Source organism: Rhincodon typus, chromosome 18, assembly GCF_021869965.1.
Source record: "Rhincodon typus isolate 14 chromosome 18, sRhiTyp1.1, whole genome shotgun sequence".
NCBI lineage: Eukaryota > Metazoa > Chordata > Chondrichthyes > Orectolobiformes > Rhincodontidae > Rhincodon > Rhincodon typus.
Window position 1 is genome coordinate 42,430,754 of NC_063349.1, and position 21,912 is coordinate 42,452,665.

The 21,912-nt window shown below is 38.6% G+C and overlaps 1 protein-coding gene across 1 annotated transcript; it reads right to left on the reverse strand.

The window, feature by feature from the left end:
- Positions 1 to 537: 537 nt before the first annotated feature.
- cct2 (chaperonin containing TCP1, subunit 2 (beta)) lies at positions 538 to 21,321 on the reverse strand. Its single transcript, XM_048607501.1, has 16 exons — positions 21,190 to 21,321; positions 19,027 to 19,101; positions 18,199 to 18,264; positions 17,543 to 17,654; positions 16,895 to 16,971; positions 14,626 to 14,738; positions 13,571 to 13,773; positions 12,843 to 12,943; positions 12,596 to 12,723; positions 12,372 to 12,475; positions 4,736 to 4,855; positions 4,454 to 4,582; positions 2,554 to 2,657; positions 1,328 to 1,427; positions 1,073 to 1,214; positions 538 to 784 (listed from the first exon to the last, which is right to left on the reverse strand). Exons 1-16 carry the CDS (start codon positions 21,190 to 21,192, stop codon positions 754 to 756), a joined length of 1,608 nt encoding a protein of 535 aa, XP_048463458.1. The 5' UTR covers positions 21,193 to 21,321; the 3' UTR covers positions 538 to 753.
- Between the last annotated feature and the right edge of the window lie 591 nt (positions 21,322 to 21,912).

Consider the following 21,912-nt stretch of genomic DNA (forward strand, 5'->3'; position numbering starts at 1 on the left):
ACTCTTTGCAAAATGCTGCTAAAAGGAGATAAATAACCTAAAGGGCAAATCCTTTACCCTTAAAAGAAAGACAGCACTGATGTGCAAACAACTTCATCTCATCAAACTGAAGGGAAGCAGAAAGAACCAAAAAAAAACTTCTCTGGTCTGGATCAGCTCTATTTCTTCCAACATTTTTCTTTTTTCCATCCTTAATATCCTTGTCCTCAGGTCTTTGTGTGACTATGTATGGGAATTTTTAGAAAGGGATAGAGTTGAGCTGTAAGCTAACAATTCATGTTTCTTTTTTGCTACTGGTTGAAAATGATTTGATTATGATAAAAACCTAGTGTGCGTTTTATTTTAACCTGAATTAGATAGTCAGGTAAAATTGGGCATTTGGTGATTTAAATAAATTTTCACAGTTGTGACAATTCCATGAAAAATGTGGCTTGATTTCCAGCACACTACCCAAGTGAATTGTGACAAAGGTTTGTTGCTCTTCCAGGAAAATATAAATAGATGCTCCAAAATTTGAAATAAAAAAAACACAAGAACTTGTGACGGCAAAACTTTAATGTAAGACACCCTGAATACAGCCTCAGCTAGAACAGTAATTCTGCATGAAGAAAAGATCATTCAAATTGAACCAAGACGTTTACTTAAATGTACTGAAACTTTATAAATACAAATCTTCTTTTTTCGTTCTACTGGATGATGTCCGGTGTTCACGATCGACATGATCCAAGTGTTCTCATTATTGATGTTCACAACTCAGCAAGGATGTTGATCAGGTACACGTTTCCTGAAAGGGAGATAGTCTGTATTACTAATAACCATTACACTGAAGTAGATCAGATTACCAAATTCTGCAAAATGCAGAAAGCTAGCAAAGATACAAACAACATATAGGACTTTACAGATTAGAGCACGTGGGGTGTTGAGTGGCCATAGAGGAACACAAAAAAAAATTAAGTCCCACTTATGAAGTGTTCCTCTTTTAGATCAGATCATGTGTACACAAACATTATTTTCATTTAAACATTTTATTTAAATTATTCCGAGTCAATGTCTGGCATGGATAAAGCTTTACCTTGGAGCTGCCTTAATAATATCATCCACTCGAAGGATCATTTCAGCTGCCTCTGATGCGCTCAGCAGAACTTGTCTCTTCACTTGGAAGCTCTCTGTAATACCCAATGCTGCCATGTCTCCAATAGTGCCATTTGTCATGTCTAAAAATAGAAATTGCAGAGTTTTACTTAATGTAAAAAATAACTAAGTCATACCCTGTACTCATTTTAAATGCATTATTTCAATCAAACAAATGCTCTATTGAATTTCTTACCCAATCCATATGTTGTTTTCCCTTCGCTATGAGCAGCTCGCAACTGAGCCACTAAATCTGCACTGTCATACCCAGCATTATCAGCTATGATTGTGGGAAGCTGAGGAGAAAGAAAATAAATGCACCATATAGAGTAACTGATATAATTTAACTTTTGTTTTAAACAAATAGTGTAAAGATTAGGAACTGACTTTTACTTTCACACAAGTTGCAGGATTTTATGATCATCGTGGTACATGGGATAAATAATGTAATGTTGTTAGATGTTCATGACGTTGTACAGTTTCTACCAAAGTGTGGCCTAGCACTATATTCAAAGTGTATTCAGCTTGACAGGAGTGTGCTAACAGCAAGCAGAAGCTTAAAATAGTGTAAAAAAGCCAATGTTGTACCCCAACCATACTTTATATGTTACATTTGTAGAACAAGTAATCACATGTTTTTCAAGTCTGACAGCTAGTCTCGAATGCTAGCTAGTGTATCGGTTGGAAAGAACTTGCATAGTGAACAGAGCCATAATCTGGAACTATTTATTCATCATTGTGAAATTAAAAATTTGTTCACAATTACTGTTGCGCAGAACAGCTTCCTATTTGGAAACTGTAATTGGAACTTAGTGTTAAGCATATAAATTAACAAAAATATTTAACATCTACATCCTAGTGCTTATACTACACAAATTATGTAAGAAGGTAGAACTCCAGTTTGAATCTCTGTATTAAATTTCATCTGATATATAATATGGATGGAACGGAGCTATACATTAGGCAAAGACCTTTTCTTTCCTTGTGTTGTATGGCAGCAAATATAGGAAAATCTTAAGTATGGATTTGAGAGATCAAATTGCCATAAGCAAAACCTTTCATACAACATACAATTCTGGAAAATGTAAGTTATGTTAGTTTTAGAAATTTGCATTTAGCTGTGAAGTAACCAGATGGATGACTGCAACTATGATTAACTGCTCAAAGTATTAGTAATTCAGAGTAATCCCAAAAATACCCATGAATAACATACTTAAGTAAAAAGCACGATTAAACATCAATCATTAAAGCTTAAATGAACAGTACATGACAAACTTGATAACTATCGCTTAGAAAATTATTTTTATTTATACAGTTATGTGTACAGAAGAAATCTGGTAATTAAAACACTGGAAGTTCACATGGCAAGCTGAGAGAGAGTAGGAAGAAGAAAGCAAGGTGCAACCCTGTAATGAAACTTACCATTCCTAGTGCTTTAGCGAATGACTCCATTGCTACAGCTTCTTTGCCTGGTGTTCGAACAGCAAGTTCAGACACAGCTTGCGCCATTAACATCTCTGAACAGCCTGGGGAAAGATTAGGAATTATGAAAAATTGATCACTGCATTGTGCAACAGAAAATCTGGAACAGTAATTGCATTACAACAAACAAGCAAACATCATTCCTCTGAGAGTGCTTCTGATTTGATACAAACTTGAGGGTCAAATGTCATACAAACCATTAAATTATAATCTCATTCTTGAAGAATGCCAATGCCAAGTAGTTTTATCTTGATGTTAAACATACAACTTCCTTGATCTAGACTCTCACCTTTTTGATGTGGCATTTTCTGTACACTAAGATTGTCATCTAGGCGTGTTGCAACACCAATTTTGCATTCAAGTTTTCCATTAACTTAGAACTGACTAATAATCCAAATGTATTGTTAAAACCAAACTAAGCAGAGAAAACTTTAATTTATAATCATTACCTCCTGTCACTGCACTGCCACATGAACGCAAGCAAGTCTGCTGACTTTATAATTATACATCCACCACCACGCGCTCGCTCTGTTTGCTGTTGTACATGCAATCCGAATAATAAATTTAAAGGCAAGGGATAGGAGGTTTAGAAGGGATTCGAGGCATGTTTCTCCCACACCCAGAGCATGGGGTATATCTGGAATACTTGAAACTCCATAGAGGACAAGGCTTTGTGCCAGGTGATGGAAAACAGGATCAAAGTAGATGAGTTCTTATTGACTGGCACAGACACAATGGGCCGAAGGGCTCTTGCCATGTTGTAAAGCTGACTTTAATTTTTAAAATAAAATTCCCCCTTAAATGTATGGCTGCATCCATTCCACTGCTACTGCAGGGAGCACACTCACTGCACATGCAATTACAATTCCTGCAACATTACTGCCAATGGTCTGCAGGTAGGTGTCTATATCAAAGAATAGTTAAATTGAATTGCAATGGGCACAAATTGTTTAAAATCTTGATAAATTTTACATCTACGGAAATTCTAAAACACTTCACACTTAATGAATTACTTTTGAAATGCACAGGCATTTTGCAAAACCAATTTGTACAAAACTATTTGAGCTGAAATGTTGACCAAAACAAAAGCTTACTAAGAAAGTTGAGACTTCCAAGTGATCAAGACCAACATAAATGTGATAAGCAAGCAGAACTTGACCTAGAATAAGCTTTGGGAGATGTAGAGATTTGTATGGAATGAAAGTTTACAATGGTAGAGGAACAGAGGCCTGCCAAAAATCTAATGGAATAGTCAAGGCTTTAGTGACAATTTGGGAAAGATGGTGACAGAGTGGTAATGTATTTAGCCCAGGTTAACGTCTGGGAAAGTAGGTTTGACATCCATTGTGGCAGATAGTAAAATCCGAATTCAATTGAAAAAAAATCTGGAATTAAAACTTGCTCTAACAATGACCATTAACCACTGTTGAGTGACGTAAAAACTTCTCGAAGTTCATTAACGTCTTTTAGTGAAGGAAATCTGACATCCTTCTATGGGCTGGCCTGCATGACTCCAGGTCCAAAGCAACGTGGTTCACTTTGAACTTCCTTCTTGGGCATTAATTACTGGACTAGCTAGCAACGTCCGCACCCACCAATGAATGAAAAAGCAGAACGTTAGCCAGTATGTGAGATGAGAAAGGTGTTGTTACAGAAGATAACCAAATACCTTGTTTCAATTTACTAAAAGATTGCAGGGTTGCAGTAGAATCTATATAAAGCACTACAGAGCAGAGTGGGCAAATCACAGTTGCTGCTTCAGAGGCAAGTTAAGTCATGAACTTATTTAAACCTAAACATTGGAGTAATTAGCAAGCCCTCAAAAGGTTATAAAACATACCTCCACCGTACACAGTTCTGGTTTCTTTCACTGTCTGAGCAAGTACACAGAGGGCATCATGCAAAGATCGTTCAGCCTCATCGAGAATCTGCTGAGTAGCTCCTCGAAGAACAATGGTACATGCTTCACCTTCAGGATGAGTGGAAAGATATAGCAAGTGAGCAAACGAATATTAGAATCAATGTGCATTATATTTTAACATTCTCAAGAATTCTGAAAGAAAAACCGGTTGTATTTATTCTGGCGCAACTGAACATCTCAATATTGTGAACAGCTACTTACCGAGCTCCACTCCAGAAAAACGAACTAGCTTATCCTCACCAACCATGACTTCTTCAATAACTTTACAATGTCCCAGTTTAACCAATTCCGGATGGTCAAATGTTGAAGCAATTTCACCACCTGAAATTAGTCACAGATATATCAATAAACTTAAAATCAATGTACATCAAGTTAGAGTCAGTGATATACAGCATGGAAACAGACCCTTCGGTCCAACTCGTCCATGCCGACCAGATATCTTGAATAAATAAAGAGTCCCATTTGCCAGCATTTTGTCCATATCCCTCCAAACCCTTCCTATTCATATACCCATCCAGATGGCTTTTAAATGTTGTAATTGTACAGCCTCCACCACTTCCTCTGGTAGCTCATTCCACACACATGCCACCCTCTGCATGAAAAAGTTGCCTCCTAGGTCTCTTCTAAATCTTTACCCTCTCACCTTAAACCTATGCCCTCAGTTCTGGAGCCCCCCACCACAGGGAAAAGATCTTGTCTATTTACCATATCTATGCCCCTCATGATTTTATAAACCTCCACAAAGTCACCCCTCAGCCTCCGATGGTCCAGAGAAAATAGCCCCTTTCTATTCAGCCACTCCCTATAATTCAAACCCTCCAAACCTGGCAACATCCTTGTAAATCTTTTGAACGCTTTCAAGTTTCACAACATTGTTCCTATAGCAGGGAGACCAGAATTGCACACAGTATTCCAATAGTGGCCTAATTAATGTCCTGTACAGCCACAACATGACCTCCCAATTCATGTACTCAATGCACTGACCAATAAAGGCAAGCATCCCAAATGCCTTCTTCACTGTCCTAGCTACCTGTGACTCCACTCTCAAGGAACTATGAACCTGCACACCAAGATCTCTTTGTTTAGCAACACTCCCCAGGACCTTACCATTAAGTGTATAAATCCTGCCCTGATTTGCCTTTCCAAAATGCAGCACCTTATTTATCTAAACAAAACTCCATTTGTCACTCCTCGGTCCACTGGCCCATCTGATCAAGATCTCTTTGTACTGACGTAACCTTCTTCGTTGTCCACTACACCTTTAATTTTGATGTAATCTGCAAACTTACTAACCATACATCTTACATTTGCATCCAAATCATTTATAAGAATGACAAAAAGCAGTGGACCCAGCAGTGATCCTTGTGGCACACTGCTGGTCACAGGCCTGCAGTATGAAAAGCAACCCTCCACCACCACCCTCAAGCCAGTTCTGTATCTAAATGGCTAGTTCTTGCTCTATTCCGGGTGATCAAACCTTACGAACCAGTCTACCATGAGGAATCTTGTCGAACACCTTACTGAAGTCCATACAGATTGTGTCCACTGCTCTACCCTCATCAATCCTCTTCGTTACTTCTTCAAAAATCTCACTCAAGTTAGTGAGACACGATTTCCCATGCACAAAGCCACGTTGACTTTTCCTAATCAGTCCTCGTCTTTCCAAATAAATGTAAATCCTGCCCCTCAGGATTCCCTCCAACAACTCACCCACCACTGACATCAGTCATGCCAATCTATAGTTCCCTGGCTTTTCCTCACCACCTTTCTTAAATAGTGGCACCATGTTAGCCAACCTCCAGTCTTTTGGTACCTCACCTGGCTATTGATGATACAAGTATCTCAGCAAGGAGCCCAAAATCTCTTCCCTTGCTTCCCACAGAGTTCTAAGGTACGCCTGATCAAGTCCCAGGGATTTATCTACCTTTACGCATTTTGAGATATCCAGTACTTCCTCCCCTGAGATCTGGACATTTTAAGATGTCGTTATTTATTTCCCCACGTTCTCTATCTTCCATATCCTTCTCCAGAGTAAACACTGATGCAAAATTCTTGTTTGTATCTCCCCCATCTCCTGCGATTCCACACATAGGAACTCAGCAAGGTCACCTAAATAAATTTTGCATTCTCAATGCTGCGATCACTTCTTCATAGTTGAAAAATCTTGAAGTGAATGATATAACGGGAGGTTATACTCCAAAAATAGCTGGTGAATAACAGAACTGGAGCAAATCATAACACATCTTTATTACCATTTAGAGTTGCCCATTAAAACCAGGCTCCTCCTAACCCAACAACTGGTTTCAGTTTGTCTGTTTATTGCAGCATATTAAATCACTAGTTATTGCCTACATCGAACGCACAGAAGTGATTGCAAAAAACATTTCTACACTTTCCAAACATCTAATGCAAACATTTAGTATTTATCGCCCTGTAAAATGCTTGTTCAAAAGAGGCCTACGATACAAAGTATGCAAAAGGCTATCTATTTTACATGGTACATCTGTTAAACCAGTTTTCATCAGGGACTACACTATCCTCTTACATGCAACATTACTAAAGATACAGCAGATTCAAAGATTTAGTCAAACTTCTCAACAATCATTTGCTTAATCCCTCAACTTTTCACCACTAAAATCATTGGGATAAGTTCTGGGAAAGGAAGAAAGTGTATAAGGTGAACAGGCTGTATCCCAACAGAGCAGAGATTGATGGTCCTGTGGAAATGTCAACTTTTGCTGTGGGGGATATTTAAGGGGTCAAGGGGTGGACACAAAGATGAAATATTAGAGAGAAGAAACAAGGTGCACAGAGAATCAGTAAAAGCAAGTAACCTGAGTTAAAAAATATTTCAGGAAGAGGAGGAAACAATGGTCAAATGCAAATCACCTAGGGTGTGTCTGCATGCACCCCAGACCGTCAATGTGGTTGACTGCTGCAGGTGCAATCTGCCTCGTGAGATTATGGTATGGTGACAGTGACAAGCCTGGCTCAAATGGGAAAATTAGCAGCTGAAAACTGGTGCAAAAAGGTATTCAGGAACGTTAACCACATAAATTTCATAAATACAATTTTGGAACTGTATCTTTAAATTTAACATAAGTGAATGGAGTCATGCAATTTGCTCTGTAGTCTGCCTGACAGTGGCCTGGTGATTTGATAACAAATACAAGCAAAGTGCTGCAGAAAATCAGCAGGTCTAGCAGGCTCTAAGAACACAGCTAACACTGAGTCGAATAGGAGTAGTCTTTGAAACTCAAGGAGGCTGGAAAAGTGATGAGTTTAATGTTATTTAAAAAAGGGATGGAGAAGAGGGGGGCAACAGGGCAGGACTTGTACAGTGAATGGTAGGTCTCTAGGGAGTGTTGCCAGACAAAGAGATCTTGTGGTGCAGGTGCGTAGTTTCTTGAGAAGGGAGTTGCAGATAGACAGGGTGGTGAAGGCAGCATTTGGCATGCTTGCCTTCATCACTCAGAATATCTAGAGTAGGGATGTCATATTGAGGCTGTACAGGACTACGCTGAGGCCACTTTTAGAATACTGCATAGAATTCTGATTGGCTTTTTAATGGAAAGATGTTATTAAATTTGACAGGGTATAGAAAAGATTTACAAGGATGTTGCTGGGACAGGAGGGTTTGAGTCATAGGGAGGGCTGAATAGGCTGGAGCTTTTTTCCCTCAGAACATTGAAGGCTGAGGGATGACCTTATAGAGGTTTATAAAATCATGAGGAGCATGGATAGGGCGAATGGCCAAAGTCTTTTCCACAGGACAGGGAAGTCCAAAACTTAGAGGGCATAGGTTTAAAATGGGGAAAGATTTGAAAAGGACCTGAGAGGCAACTTTTTCATGCAGAGAGTGGTGGGTGTACGGAATAAGCTGCCAGAGGAATGGTTGGAGGTGGGTACAATTACAATATTTAGAAGGCATCTGGATGGGTACATGAGTAGGAAGGGTCGAGAGGGATACAGACCAAACGCTGGCAAATGGGACAAAGTCAAGTTGAGAAGTTTGGTCGGTGCGGGCGAGTTGGACCAAAAGGGTCTGTTTCCATGCTGTATGACTCGAAGTGGAATGAACAATAAAGGTGCCCAGAACAAAAGGCAAAGCGAGTGCTAACCGTAGTCAAAAAAAAGTGTAGGCGATGATTAGATGCAGTTGATATGTATTAAATAACAGAACATGTGTAAGAGGATAATCAAAGAGGTCAAAGTTCATGAGCTAAAGTTTTTCAACTCAAAAGTTCTGAAGGTTGTAGAGCTTAAAATACATAAAAATGTCAGTTCTAAAGCAAATTAACACTTTCTGAACATTTGCATGATTAATATTCTAATTTCCCTATCACCTTTTGATTCCAACTGACCAGAGCCAGATCCTGTTCCAACTTAATAAAATCAGTCCTCCTTGATTTATACTTGATTGGGTCTTGTCTCGTTTCTTGATCACTTTTAAGCCTGTTATGATCATTGTTCCCCAAATGCTGCCTTCTTCCCGAGAACTAGACCTAACACAACAATTAAAACCCATTAAGAAGGAAAGACCGCTTGGAAAACCAAAGTTGCTGGAAAAGCTCAGCAGGTCATGCAGCATCTGTGAAGAAAAAATCAGAGTTAACGTTTCGGGTCCAGTGACCCTTCCTCAGAACCTCAAAGGTCACCGGACTTGAAATGTTAATTCTGATTTTTTCCTCACAGATACTGCCAGACCTGCTGAGCTTTTCCAGCAACTTTCTTTATGTCCCTGATTTACAGCGTCCGCAGTTCTTTCGGTTTTTATCTTGTACTCTATATGCCTCTATCAATAAAATCCAGGGTATTGTACGCTTTACTAACTGTTCTTTCCACCTTCAATGACCTATGCACATGTGCACCCAGGTCCCTCCACTCCTGCACTTCCTTAAGAATTGTAACCCTTACCTTACATTGTTTATTTGTGTATTTTTCCTACCAAAATGCATCACTCCACTCTTCTCCACATTCATCAGGTATCTGCCTGCCCAGTCCACCAACTCGTCATGGGGTGGGGGTCAGTTGGAAGGTACTGATGAAAAATTGCAGATTGCTGCAACAGAGTCAGAGAGCACAGAAACAGACCCTTCACTTCAACCAGTCCATGCCAAACATAATCCCAAACTATACTAGTCCCACCTGCTTGTTCGTGGCCCATATCCCGCCAAACCTTTCCTATTCATGTTCTTATCCAAATGTCTTTTAAACAGTGTAATTGTGCCCACATTCACAATTTCCTCAGGAAGTTCATTCCACATGCAAACCACTCTGTGCAGGAAAACGGGCCCTTCAGTCTTGAAATCCCCCATCCTAGGAAAAGACACCCATCTATACCCCTCAAGATTTTATAAATCTCTATAAAGGTTGTCTCTCAACCTCCCATGCTCCAGTGGAAAAAAAGTCCCAGCCTATCCAATCTTTCTTTATAACTCAAACTGTCCATACCGAGCAACATCCTGGTAAATCTCCTTTGAACTTTCTCCAGCTTAATAATATCCTTCCTATAACTGGGCGACCAGAACTGGACACAGTACTCCAGAAGACGCTTCACCAATATCCCATACAACCTCAACATGACTTCCCAACACCTATATTCAAAGGACTGAGTAATGAAGGGAAACATGCTAAACACCTTTTTGATCACCCTACGTGTGATGCAAGCTAAGAATTATGTACCTGAACGCCTAGGTCCTTCTGTTGTACAACACTATCCAAGGCTATACCATTAACTGTATATGTCCTGCCCATTTGTTGTACCAAAATGCAATACTTCACATTTGTCCAGACTGAACACTATCTGCCATTTTTCAGCCAATTGACCCATTTGATCAAGATCCCTTTGAAATCTTAGAAAACCTTCTTCACCTGTTTACGATGCCACCAATTTCGGTGTTGTCCACAAACATACTAACTTTGCCTTTTATGTAAATGATTTGGATGAGAATATAGATGACAAAGAGAGGACCCAGAACCGATCCTCGTGGAACACTGTTTGGTGACAGGCTTCCAGTCCAAGAAACATCTTGCAAATGGCAATACTGCTGTTACTGTGACTCAGTGAAGGAGTGCATGTTTGAGGTGGTGAATGGAGTATCAACCAAGCATTCCACTTTGTCCTGGCACAGCAAGTTGTTGCAGAGTAAATGCCTCTTGATAGCACTGCTAGGGACACCTTACATTCAATCATCAGTAAAAAGATGATAAGTTAGAAGCAGAAGCAAGTCATTTAGACTCTCGGTCAAATTGAGGTGGTGTAATTGGCTACAGTGGATTTGTCCTACTGTTATGGACAGCATACGCCTGGGCAATTTTCTACGTTGCTTTTGGTATATGTTATAGCTACTGAACAACTTGGCCTCAGAGCAGAGCTAGCTGTGGAACGCCAGTCTTCAGTACCACAGCGGGCTCACATCAGGATCTATAGCCTTTGCTACCCAGTGCCTTGAAAATTCATTGAAAAGTTTTACAAAGGAAGGGAGAAGCAACAACAGCCACTTTAGCTTACAACAGTTTTGAAACATTTATAAACAGTAACAACACTTGAAATGTCATAGCATACAAAGCCACAGGAGAACTGCTGGTACATGGGATAAGAACAAATGGATATTTGATTACTGGAGCAGACATGATGGCCAAAGGGTCTTTTTCCCATGTTCTATAAGCTGAGTAATCTTGAAAACAATTAATTAGCATTTGAAAAAGTATGGGCTAATAAATGAGAGCCAATACAGAGTTGTCAAAGCCAAACTTTGTCTGACAAACTTGGAGTTCTTTCCTGCTTTGAGAGGATGAAGGTAGGTACGTGGTTAGTAATTGCCAATTCCCTTGAAGCTTCACATGTACAAAGTACCACACAACAGGCTTATTAAAATCAATGTCTGGGGCGTAAAGGAACAATAGCAAAATGGTTTCAAAATTGGCAAAGGAATAGGAAGTAGTATGGTCTCAGAGACGAAAGTCTCTTAGAACTTGGACTACTGATATTTATATATATTAAAAAAACCTAGCCTGGGTAAATAGGACACTTTCAAAATTTGCTGATGACATGAAACTCAAAATTATGGTAAACAATAAGGACAGTAACAGACTTTTGGAGAATTGATTGGCTGAATTTTCAATGGGGTGGAAAAACTGAGACCAGAGATGGGTGAAACACAAATGTAGGGCAGGTTGCAAATGCGGTTTTAAATACTGGGAATGAAGAACCTCAGTTACACGAAGAGGTTAGAGAAACTGGGATGTTCTCCTCAAGGCAGAGAAATTTAAAAGTAAACATGACAAAACCATTCATGAATTTGAAGAGTAACAGGAACATGGTTCCAGGGGAGGAGGTCAGGAACCAGGACAGACAATATTAAAGGATACTGGCAAAGAATCAGAGGAAACTGCAGGATTCCTGTATTTGAAGAAAACAAAATTATAGAATTTGGGCTAAGAATAGGAGAGTGGAACTAATTTGATATCTCTACAAAAGAAAATCTCTGGCATAGACATAATGGGCCAAATTGCTACCTTCTGTGCCGCATTATTCCATGATTGTATAAAAACTGATCTAATACACAAGCTGCAAGATTTTATGCATTTGACAATGAATTTGTCACACTACAAAATAATACAAAGTGCCACATGATTTCTACTTCAAAATTCTACGACAGTTTAAGATAAAAATTGAGAATGCCTGAAAAATCAAATACTAAGGAAAATAAATGAAAAGAAATTAAGCAACAATGAACAAAGCAGGTACCAATTTTTGAAATAAATTGTTCTGATATTGCGCAACATCTAACTACAGGGCAAATGTATCTTGAGAATTACTTCTTTGACTTACCAGTTACAAGTGCAAGGCGTTCTATTCCAGAAAAGTCAGCATGTTCAATAGCCATAACACCTGCCGCACCAAACAACTGTTCAGGGTAATTATAAATGAGCTGCCTGAAACAAAAATTGAAGGGTATTCATACACAGTTGCAATAAACTAAAAAGAAAGTCAGCTCATTTATCTGAAAACTTTTGAAAATAACAACTGTCTTAAATTATAGTTTTCAGTACTACCTATTGATAAAACAATTAATTCCATGTTTCAGGATGCGATCCACCTTTTCTTTCATTTTTTCCTTTTCAGCCAGTTCAATTTCTGCAACTTTTGCAGTAGAATCTACCCGCACTCGGGAACCAAATATCTGTCAAAAGATAAATCGAGTTAAAAGTAATTGTAGAATTCTAATTATGGCACATAGCAAAGACCAGTAAAGTTTCTTAAAGGTGACAGAAAATGAACACCCAAACAATCCATACTCACCTTAATTTTATCCGTATCCATACTAGTGTTTGCTATCAGAATTTTTGCATTTTCAATTCTTTTGGGTTGGTTAACTCCAATTTTCTTATCCAAAAGAAAGCCTGCAAACAAATGTACATACTTCTTCAAAGATTTAGACAATCTTGATGAAATCTATATTATGTTATTCTTAGAACTATCTATAACTACTCTCTGTGTAGAACACCATTACTATTTATCCCCCGAAAATATTCATACTCATACTGTAAAAATTTATAGCAAGGTGACAAAATGTATTCCATCAATTATCACAAGTGAGCACAATGAAAACATTTATACTGATGACTTATTTAATGTCAGATTTAAAAATAAAAAATTGTGCAAATCATTTCCCTCATTTCTGTAACATAGCAATAAATATTCAACTGTAAAATACTGTAAACATAATATACACCACTGAGTGCCTTTAAACCATACCAGACAGATTCCAAACTCTGGTAACAAGAAAGCCTATAAGGGAAGGTAAAGAAAGATAGGAAACATCTTTGTGGAAATCCACAAAATGTATCCAAGATATTATATAATCTGTGGCTGACAGTGAATCATTTCAAAGTGAATTGTGTCTGGATTATAGCAACAGGCATTTCAAATGACAATGGTTTAATTCTTTTTCAAATTCATCACCCAAATTCTACCTACTGGACATTATCTAGATGTAACTTTTTCTAATGAATTAGGAGATAAGTTACCTTCATCCAGGTAGGAATCAACTAAGCTCCCTCCAAGTTTCTTTATCACCTGAATAGCTTCAAGATTACCAGAGCCTTTCAGTCTGACCACAGCTTCCACAGCCAGACTAGAAAAGTGATCTTTATGATGAGTAAGCAGTTTGGAAGAGAGTGTCGTTCTGGCAATATTCATCAAGTCTTGATAGAATTTAGCTTCATCATCCCTGTTAATAAAAATGAGTCACAAACATGATAATTACAAGAAAACACAATTACATAAGTACTCTAATTTATTTCTGCAACCTCGTTTCAATTCTTTCAACTACATAATTATGCAAAATGATATAAAAAGCCCACAATTAAGATCAAGTGATTCAAGAAGTAAATGGTAAACATTTATAATGGTTGGTAAGTGACAGCATTTCTGAGCATGAAATACCAAGACTTGTGACATAATATATGACAAGTAACATTCACCCCACCCCAATAATAGTAGTGCTTGTGAACTAACAGTGTGCTAATTTGAAAATCAGAGTTACTGACACACTGGACTTAATTTTGCAATCTTGCACAATTTGCATTATAATACAGCAGAAGAATAAAGGATGAGACATTTCCTAAAAATACAATCTTAAGGTTGCTGCTGTTTTCCCTCTATGTGAGACTGGCGAACAGCACCACAGACTATAAATTAGAGTTAGAGTTATTCCTTGGTGATAAAAATCTTACTGTTTTAAATATAGAAACTCTGAACTAGCTGAGATTTCTCCTGGCATCACTATACATATGAAATCACATATGTAGTTCAACACTGAAAATTTGGGCCCAGATTACTTAATTTTACACTAAGCATTTTTAAAATAAGTTATTTTGGATCTGGTATGTTAAGACTCAATTAGTGATCAATGGATTTCCAACATTTTAGAACTGAAAATTTGTCAAAGGTGTAAATTAATTTTTTGGCTTTTAACATTCAGCAATGCCTTGAATCAGAAGCAACCTTTGTGCAATTTAATAAGGAAGGTCACTTTCCTTTGATACCTTTTAAAAAAAGAACACACTACAAAATATCTCACCCATGATCCACTGCAGCTTTTTTCAAAGCATCCCTTGCTGCCTGGGTTGCTTTCCTCCAACCGGCAATGATTGTCTGAGGATGAAGCTTTTTAGCGATAAGTAATTCTGCTTCCTAAGGGGAATGAAATGGCCATAAAATCAATAGCGACTCTCAAAACAAAATTAATTTCATATCAATTTTTATTGACAGCTAACCAAGCATATTAATGTGACATTCTCAATTCAGTAACTGATTGGATTATTTATTTGGAAGCAGAAAATTATTCAGAAAGTGAACAATCCATTAATTAAAGGCTTAAGACAGACTGCAATATAAACTAACATCCAAAAAGAATTTCAACAAGATTTATAAAAATGTCCCTTTGCAGTAAGAATGTGATTGTACATGACTTCTTTTTTAAAAGAAGGACAACAGCAGATGTTCAAACAACATAGAAATTGAGCTTTATCTGTAAATTCAACATAACCAAAATATTATTATACTGGTGCATTAATCAGATTCGCATTGCAACAATGATTCACTCTTATGTTTCTAAAATTGATGATAAGACACAATGTGGAGACAAATGTGAATTATGAGAAAGATTCTAGCAGCATCATCTTGTACGTCCTCTTGTGGCATATACAGAATTGCATTTGTAGAAGCATTAGTCCAAGGCTCTCCAACTTTCCTTTTTGTTGACATAAGTAAATGGACTCAGTTACTATAACCGTTAAGAATAAATTAACAGAAAGATTTACGTTAAGAATACTTAATTGAAAGTAAATTATATACCAAACGCAATTTTACTTCCATTGGATTATTTGACATTTCTTAAATGCCTTCCTATTCTACTGAAATTGAACAGTACTCTGGTTACACCCACACAAATCCAACATTCTACTGGTGTCAACAAAAACAAATTTCATTTCTTTCAGCCCAGTAGCAATTTTATTGAAAATTGTTTCTCACTAAATGAGTACAACCGAGATCATCAGCACACCCCAAGCTGTTTCGGAGCCAAATTAGAAAGTGGACTCTAAAAATAACAATACAAATTACCATTAGTATAATCATATAGGTCTCTGAACAAATGTTAGCTCACGCACCAGAACGCTCAGTTCTTCAATCTTGTACATCCAACTGAACTGAGAGAAACTCATCAGAAAAATGATAGCTCATACAATGCAATATTTCCTTTATTCTGCATTATATATTATTTCGAGCACTGCTTGAAAGCGGGCTCACAGCACCACTATCAAGCCATACTGATAACTTAAAACTCCACCATCTGTCTCAACTTCATGTTTCCCAGCAGCTTTTGACTGTTATGTTTGCGTAATCACTTCCTCGTCCTAATCAAGACCACTAACGTCAAAACTGTCTGACAGCAGAAACTCCCAAGTTTTTTTTTGTTTCTAACCATGTTCCTAAGCCTCCACCATTCCTTCAAGTCACATTAACCAATCAAAAAATCTGGTGCTTCAAGACCACCTGCACTTTAACTGCTGTCAAATAAACAATGCACTTCACTTTGGCAGTGTCCAGCTCTCCTTCTGGCTTTTCCATCCTTTATAGATACTGCACAATCACATCCTAATTCATTTAAAGGATCCACGAAATCCCCCCGACTGCTTGCTCCCTCAATGCCCTATTATCCCAGTTTCTCACAAAAACTGCTCTCCAGCAAAATAGTAACATCTGTTTCTCCCAGAACTGGTACACAATCATTTTTTTCCACAAAAATGTATTCTAAAATCTACCATGCTTCCCAACTACCAACGTCAGACCTCCCCCAGACTCTGAAAAAAAACAGTACCTATATATACACACCATATATAATTATCCTTTATTGCTTCTTATTGGACAGCCTCTTAATATGGGTTATGCAGAGCACAGGTCCTTCCTATCCACTATTATTTCCCTCCCATATGTAAAATCCTGCAAAGAGTATCAACTGTAAAATGTTTCCTTTTATTATTCAGTAAATCTATTTAAATTTCATGCTTCCATGCAAAGAAACACTATCCTTGCAATTCGGAAAATATAGCAACTCAGACAACAAAATTTGAAATATCCCATTATCTACTCAATGTTTCTGTATTTTACTCTGGTCGATAAAATCTGAGTTTTATAATCCAAAATTAATTTCCGTAACTCCTCTCATTTTACAGCCAAGTTAACAAGCAGGTAAGTACAATACAACCAACTGTTGTAAAAATACAAAAATATTATTCTTTCTTTTGACATTTCCTTGCAATTAGAGAAATTGAAAACATTTCACTTACTCTCAAGAGTTCAGCGGCTAACACTGTCACAGACGTAGTACCATCTCCAACTTCTTCATCTTGTACCTTGGACAGCTCTGTGAGTAAGAAATCAGTCAAACCATCTCCATTAGAAACTCTCCAGACAGCAATGTTATTCAGCCAAGATAATAATTGCTCTTCCTTCCCTACAGCATACAATTTTACCAAAATTACCAATCTGCCAAGCTCCAACACAAAAAGGTCCACACTAAATAACCAAAGAGAAAGTTATGTCAAATTAACTTATGTAAATTTAAACACAGCATGCCAGTGTTGCCTTCAGAAATATATATATCTTATTCACCTGTCACTGAGGTTAACTGCCATGGGTGCACTCTCAAATATATTGTACCTTTGGGGAGAATTTCCTGTAAAAGTTCATCCAAAACCTTAAAGTTCATCCACTCAGTTTGAAGTGTGTGTACGTTGATACGTTAGAAAGCAACAGCATAAAGCCTAGGTCAAAGAGATCTTCAACAGCCTAATTCGCAGCTCTACTCAGCGGCAAATTAAGTCGATGGCCAACAGAACAGATAAGGTCCTTTCCCATTCTACTTTTGACTCCAACTACAAAATTTCAAGGTTTATTTAAATTCCATCTACACAACTGATCATTTGTTAACTTACCAACTAAAATTCTAGCTGCTGGGTTATCAACACCTATAGCTTTAAGGATTGTTGCTCCATCATTGGTCACTGTCACAGAAGAATCTCTTCCACCACTCAGCAGTATCTTGTCCTAGAACAGAAAAATTAATTCCTTTGAGTGGAATAGAAATCATTGAACTCCTAGAGTGTGGAAACAGGCCCTTCAGCCCAAAAAGTCTACACCGACCCTTACAGCACCCAACCCAGACCCTCCCCTTATAACCCACCTAATCTACACATTACGGGCAATTTAGCACAGCCAATCCACCAAGCCTGCACATCTTTGGACTGTGGGAGAAAACTGGAGGAAACCCACACAGACACAGGGAGAACGTGCAAACTCCACACATACAGTTGTCTGAGGCTGGAATTGAACCTGGGTCCCTGGTGTTGTGGGGCAGCAGTGCTAACCACTGAGCCACTGCGCCACCAGTTTCAGAATAAATATTATCTTAGCTACGAAGCACCCAACAAAATATTCTTTCCTATAAATCTCCAATGATAAAATTAAACAGCAAGGTAAATTACAATAAAAAGTTCTAATCTCAGATAGCCTATAATCTCATTTAAAGTGTAGAGAACTTAATTTACATTCAAGTTTACAAATGTTGAAAAGTGTGAATTTTGCTACTTACCATGCCTTTTGGACCCAAGGTACTTTTAACCAAATCTCCAACTGCAATGGCACCAATAAAAGATGACTGAAACAAATCAAACACATGTTGAAAATATATTGTCCGATGCAAAACTCTAATTATACTTTGCAATTTTAAAGGAAAAACATTCATAGTTTGATTTCCAGTGATCAATTCAATTCTAGATCTTATCCACTTTCCAACACACCACTATAAAATGCATGTGAATGTCAAGTAAATCCAGGTCTCAGTGAAAATTGGAGGACTTTCTTAAAATAAACTACTTTGTAAGTTTTTTTTGACACATCATGGTGGGGTACCATGAACTAAACAAATATCCCTCGACCACCTGCCCCATTGTTGACCTGAACAATAATTCCTCAAGTTGCGCACATACACAATTACGTTGAGATTGTGAAGGTATGAAACAGACTGCTCATAAGCTACTCCCTTCAAAGTACCGTACATTCAAGGCTGTGTAAAAATGTATAAAAGGTACTAAATGCTGAACTGAACAAAGTGAAGCAAAGAAAATTTAAAAGGGACCATTGCTTCAAAATATCATCAGGGACTGAAAAAAGTTTAAGTGCGTAGAGATCAACTGCCTACAATAATGAACATAAATACAAACCTTCAATTAATCAGACAATGCTGATAAAGTTATTGATGAAAAAGACAAATATGATTTAATTTCGACCCCCTACTGATATTTTCAGCTAACTACATCAGCCCACTGATGCTACAACTTTGCTTTTAAACATTTTCTAGATGCATTATTCCAAAATGCCAATATGAACATTGAAAGGCTATTAATTTAAGCATTATTACCAGACGGGCTGTCTCAGCTTTTTCTTCATCGGCACCAGCTTTGAAGATGTTCACAGGGGCAAATGAAAGGGAAGCCTAACAAAATAATTAAACTTCAAATTAATATTGCAAATTTCAATGAATGATAAAACAAGTACTTTCAAATTAGTAAATTACCATAGCCACAGCATTTTTTTTTATTTTCAAATACAGAGCACTATCCTAAGTTGAAAAGTTGAACCATCTTTATTTGCACTTGAACTACTGTATTTGCTTGAATAACGACAATCAAGTGCATGCATGCCAGATTTAAGTGCAGGAATTTGAGGACTTCCAACTTACTTAAGCTGCAGTGCTCAACGGAACATAACTAGTCATAACAGCACAGCAACTTCACTAAGTTAGTAAAAACACAAAAAATGAAAAGCAGACAATGAAATTACTTTTTATCATATGAGGAGGTCATCAAACTCTCGTCTCAGCTTTTATTCCCTAAATGTTCTTCAAGGTGGCCTCTCATCCATAACTGCAACCCATATCTTAACTCAGAACAAATATAGGTCAGTGATAGATGTTACAGGTCCATAAAAACGCACACTTAATCTGTATGTTCAATTCTCTTAATGGCTTCATTCTTCCCTCTCTCAGCAACCACCTCAAGCCTCCTGATACAAAAAAGGACATAACTGCATTAGAAGCAGTTCAGCGAAGGTTCACGCCACTCATTGGTGGGACAAAGGGCTTATTTTGTGAAGAAAGGTTGAATAGGTTGTACTTCTAACCACTGGAGTTTAGAGGAACGCGTGGCATCTTAATGATAAACAAGATCCATACAAGTAAGAGGAAATAAGTATATAGAAGTTAAGGCCACAATCAAATCAGCTACAAAGATACAGCAGGCTTAAGAGATCAATGACTTATTCAAGCTCCTAATTCGTAAGTTCATAACCCTCAGAACTCTTAAATTATTCAAATTCTGGCCTCCTGTACATGCAACATTTCCTTTAGCTCATCACTGACAGCCATATCCATCAACTGTCTCTGCTGTATAGTAGCCAAGCCTCTTCCCTTCCTTCAAGACTTATCTTGAGTTTTTTTTGACTGTGAACTTTTAAAAATGAATCCACTTTCTCCAGATTCTGCAAATTTAGGCACCTTCTAACCTCTCCTCAGTCTCCTGGCCCAAAGAAAACAAGTTTTGCTTTATTTCTGCACCCTGTATACTGCAATCACATATTTCCTGCAGCACAGGGGTCACCGGATCCGAAACGTTAACTCTGTTTTTTCCTTCAGATGCTGCCAAACCTGCTGGGCTTTTCCAGCAACTTTGTTTTTGTGCCTGATGTACAGCAGCTGTAGTTCTTTCGGTTTTTTTTATGCTGTAAGTGTACTGTTTAATACAATACTGACATAACTTTAAAGTGGAGCATGAACATGGTCTGGTTGGACTTTTGTTTGTGTGCTGTATACCCAAAGTCAACTTCCCACCTCTTACATTGCATGGCCCTGCTAATCCTCTACTCTATGCCTCAACAGCCTTATCCACCTGAGGTAAGAGACTTGGGTTGTTGACGATGATAAAAATGCCCGGTTCAATTTATTCACATTTGAGCAGAGGGGGGGAACAGACTACGCCTGCGCACACTTCGACAATGAAGCCCCGCCCTCAGGAGTACTGGAACTTTCGGCGATGCCGCTTTTGTCCGCTATCTAGAGGCAGCCGGGAATCGGTGACACTCCGCCCGATGAGAGGGAGGTTGGGGGAAAGGAACGGGCGAGGGGCTGGGGGTTTTCTCGGACGCCGAATCTGTGTTTTCAAATTTAATTGTCCCCAGTCAAAGCCGATTCCGGTGCTGTCAGCCTGAAGTCTCTTCCCAATCTACCCTACCCACATACACACACACACAAAGCTTCCATCCCACCGGTGGATACGTGCTGAGGGTAGAGGTTGGGGAGAAGAAACCGCTGCCCAACCCCGGGGGTGGGGGAAGGGGACCGGCCCCGGCATCGTGAATATTCGCAACACGTGCCCGACCAAGACGGAAAACGAGAAGATCGAAGATTCAACTTCCCCCCCGTTAACCAGCTTTTCGGAAGCAAGGGGAGGGCAGGCTGCCGAGGGGAGGGAAGCGACTCCCGGTCAGTGTGGGGACACAGCGAGCACTTAAGACCGCAGACACCTACCATCTCGGGAGCTCGAGCGTCACCGTCCCCTCAGCTTCTACCCAACCGCCGGAAGCTGCAACCTCCCTTGACCCGGAAGTTGGCCGCGCCTCCAGAACCCGGATCGACGCCCGCTGCTTGGTGGCGGGGTCAACAGTGCGCAGACTCCACGGAGCAATGTTCTACCCGGCTCCTTCGAACAGAATAGAAATTTAATGTCACGTGAAAAATACAATGAATAGTTTTATAAGTCGTCCCACCACAGCACCTACAATGACAAAAGACACACTTAACTAAAACTAGGACGCAGTTCATCACAGTTTAGTTAATGGCTCCAGTTAACGCTACCCGTATATCATGTACCACTTACCCACACAATTCAAAAACCCAAGAAACTCAATTCAAAAGAAAAGCCCAATCTCATAGATCATGTTATCTGTTTCTTGAAGTTAGGCTTTCGGCTACATTCATGGTGCAACAGAACTAATTCCACAGATTAAAAAAAAAAGTTCAGGTGAATCACCAGATACCAATATCAAATGCCTGGGCCAACTAAAGATTCATACGTAATTAACTGTCAGTGCCCACTCTGCCATTTAATTAGGCCTCAAATCCCTTACAGTTGCAGATTTTGGTGAAGTGTTGATCGTTCAGATGAAGTGATTGAAATGTGAGGAAGGCAGAACAATGTTGAGACACAACAAAGTGCAGGGCTGGATGAACACAGCAGGCCAAGCAGCATCA